General features: G+C 38.0%; 1 protein-coding gene across 1 annotated transcript; it reads right to left on the reverse strand.

Annotated features, from left to right (window-relative positions):
- Nucleotides 1-716: 716 nt before the first annotated feature.
- On the reverse strand, nt 717-1801 carry LOC109953865 (olfactory receptor 6N2-like). The gene has a single exon (XM_020589316.1). It carries the CDS (start codon nt 1799-1801, stop codon nt 920-922), a length of 882 nt encoding a protein of 293 aa, XP_020444972.1. The 3' UTR covers nt 717-919.
- Nucleotides 1802-2972: the final 1171 nt, after the last annotated feature.

Below are 2972 nucleotides of genomic sequence, written 5' to 3' on the forward strand. Positions count from 1 at the left end.
TCACACACAGAAAGATCCAAGCGCACCAAAACACATCGCGTAAAACTAAACGAGAATGTTCTCTCCACTTATTGGTCTGCCGCAAGAACAGTAAAAGTAAATGAATAAAAGTCCATGTTTCTGTGTGGGCCGAATACACTGTAATTGAGCTTAGAAATGTAAGTAAACTCATGTCCAGTTATACTGTATGTAGCTGTTGTGGTGGTTAGCAATAAACCAGAGTCCAGAAGTAATATGTAATAGAACATGTAGTTCATATAGACATTATTTGTTATTAGCTTGTGTGAGGGAGAGCTGAGTGGTTATGGGTTCATTAAGTTCATGTGAGTTGGACAGTGGGCTTATGTAAGTGGTCAAGATGTTTCCTGTTTTCGAAGTACATCTCAGAGTGGTAAAAGCAAACTTAATATAGTTAATACTTATTAGCATAGTTTAAGGGAAGCTGCTGATAAAAGAGTGAGCCTGGGAGAGAGAGGATGACCATGCTACCGTGAACAGTGTACCACAAGCCCGGCCTCGCAGGGCCGGGGGTAGATGACGACTGACTGGTGCTTTTGACAATTCTCTTAGGCTTTATCTATTCCATTGCAAGAAGAGAGTCTCTGATCTCTGTTCCCTAACTACAAGATTATGTGTTTAAATACTACGCTATTCAGAATAATTGTAATATTAAATGATCCTTTAAATTGTAATGGTTTGTCTGAATTAATTGTCGGCATTACCACTCTAGCCACGACACTGTATATAATTTTGTCTTTCAGATCAACAGCCTGACAGAGGAGGTGCAGCAGGATAATCACATCAACCAAACACTCATCTGTTTATCCAGAGTGATTCTGGACTTGTTATATGTATATCATACCTTTAGTCCCAATTTAAACCTTTGATTTATCATCATGGACATTAATATCATTCTACCTCAAATTTTAGTCAGGATCAGCCCATAAATTATAGGGTTCACTATAGCTGGGATCAGGAGAAACTGTATGGCCATGAAGTTGTTTACACTCTGTGGCACAGCTGCTGATCCATACCTCGAGTACATGACATCAAAAAGTAAAGAAGCCGAAACATTAAACAAACACAATAAATGTGGCACACATGTCTGTGTAAACTTTCTCCTGCCCTCTCTGGATTTTAAAGCTGATTTTACCAACTGCACATATGAACCTAAAATGAAGAGGAAGTGCCCTATATAGAAGGTCATAACAATCAATCCAAAAATGTCAATAGCCTTGGTTGAACTACAAGCAAGTTTAACAATTGCCCAATTCTCACAGTAGAGTTTCTCTATGTGTGAGCCACATAACTGCAATGTGGATGTCAAAGTTACACTGATAATTGCACAGCACAACGGTACAAGCCAGGACAAAGCAACTAACACAGCAGTCCTTCTCACTGACATTACAGAGTGATACTCCAGTGGTCGACATATGGCCACATATCTGTCATAAGCCATCAGAGCTAAAGCAGAGTAGTCAACCAATAAATAAGAGTAAATAACAAAGATTTGCAAAAGGCATCCAATATATGATATTACATGAACATCAGACAGAAGATCAAAAGCAAATTTAGGGTAAAAACCTGCAGTCCCATAAAGTTCATTAATAAACAGGTTACACAAACAGATGTACATAGGTTCATGGAGGTTTTCATCCAGTGTAATGGTTAAAATGAGAGACACATTTATGACCAGAATGACACAGTAACTTAATAAAGTGAGAGAGAAAAGTGTGACTCTGTAGACTGTTGCATTGAAGCCAGACAGTGAAAATACTACTATATTAGATGTATTGCTCATTTTAAAATAATTCTCCAAAACAAAACCTTCAGACTGATGAACAGTATTTAGAGAGCAGGATGCAATGCTCTAAAAAAGTTGAAATGTTCGCTGTTTGTCAGTGTGTCCATTTCCCTGAATGTTACACACCGCTGAGTTCTGAGTTTAGATGTTAGAGAACAGTCTCTTCTTAAATGCAGGTGTGTGATAGTTAAATTCCTGACGTCATGTTTGGAGTAGCCTCTGTTCTGCCTCTGCAACTCAAGTCTAGATGAATATTTAATTAATCTCCCCTTTGTCAAAAAAATGCTTGTTGTTGAGGTTTGTCAGTATTCATTTTTCATCATAGAAAAACTTCTCAAAACCTGATTTCATCCATGTTCAGATTATTCACTTAGTGTCCTATAATGTGATCTTGTCAGCTTTTATTTTATAGTGAAAAAGATAGATGAGCTTAGAAATTTTAGTGAAACACAATCAACAGGTTTATGTAGCTGTAGTTTTGCAGAGATTTTGTTATAAACCAAATTATTTGACAAAATGAAATGTTGACCAATTTATCATTGGATGTTTTAAAGTGTCTTAGATTTTGTGATTTAGATTTAGATTTGTGTTACCTACGTATCTACTTTATATTTCATTTATATTTTGTGACATTCATGCGGACAGCAAAGTAAGAATTCCATTGGGAAAAGGGAAAAGCATTCCCTCACTGTGCATATGACAATAAACACTTGACTTGACTTGAAAAGAGAGAGTTTCAGCTATGGTAAAGAAAGCCTCAGGACATCCAAGACTGTCCAGCATGTGCCAAGACTGTCTGCTTTTGAGGAATCAGCTATGGAATCGTGTTGCCACCAGTGCAGAGCTTGCTCATGATTGGCAGCAGGAAGATGTGAGTGCTTCTACATGCACAGTGACTTTTGGACAGTGGATTGAAGGGCAGAAGGGCAGCAAATAAGCCACTTCTCCCCAAGAAAAACATTAAGGACTGACTGAAATTTTGCATGAAGTACAAGAACTGGACAGCAGAAGACTGGCACAAAGTTATTTTCTCTGATGAAGACACCTTCCAAGTGTTTGGGATGTGGATAAGCAGAAGCCCACAAGTTGTGATCAACTTCAAGCACTGATGAGGCAAGAATGGGATGCCATCAGTCAAGACACTATAAGCTCTGTTTCATGTACAAAG

The sequence above is a fragment of the Monopterus albus genome, unplaced genomic scaffold, assembly GCF_001952655.1.
Source record: "Monopterus albus unplaced genomic scaffold, M_albus_1.0 scaffold1702.1, whole genome shotgun sequence".
Taxonomy (NCBI): Eukaryota; Metazoa; Chordata; class Actinopteri; order Synbranchiformes; family Synbranchidae; genus Monopterus; species Monopterus albus.

Bases quoted from the DNA above. Each gene is read 5' to 3' on its own strand.
- LOC109953865 (XM_020589316.1), bottom strand. From the start codon at position 1,801: ATGAGCAATACATCTAATATAGTAGTATTTTCACTGTCTGGCTTCAAT.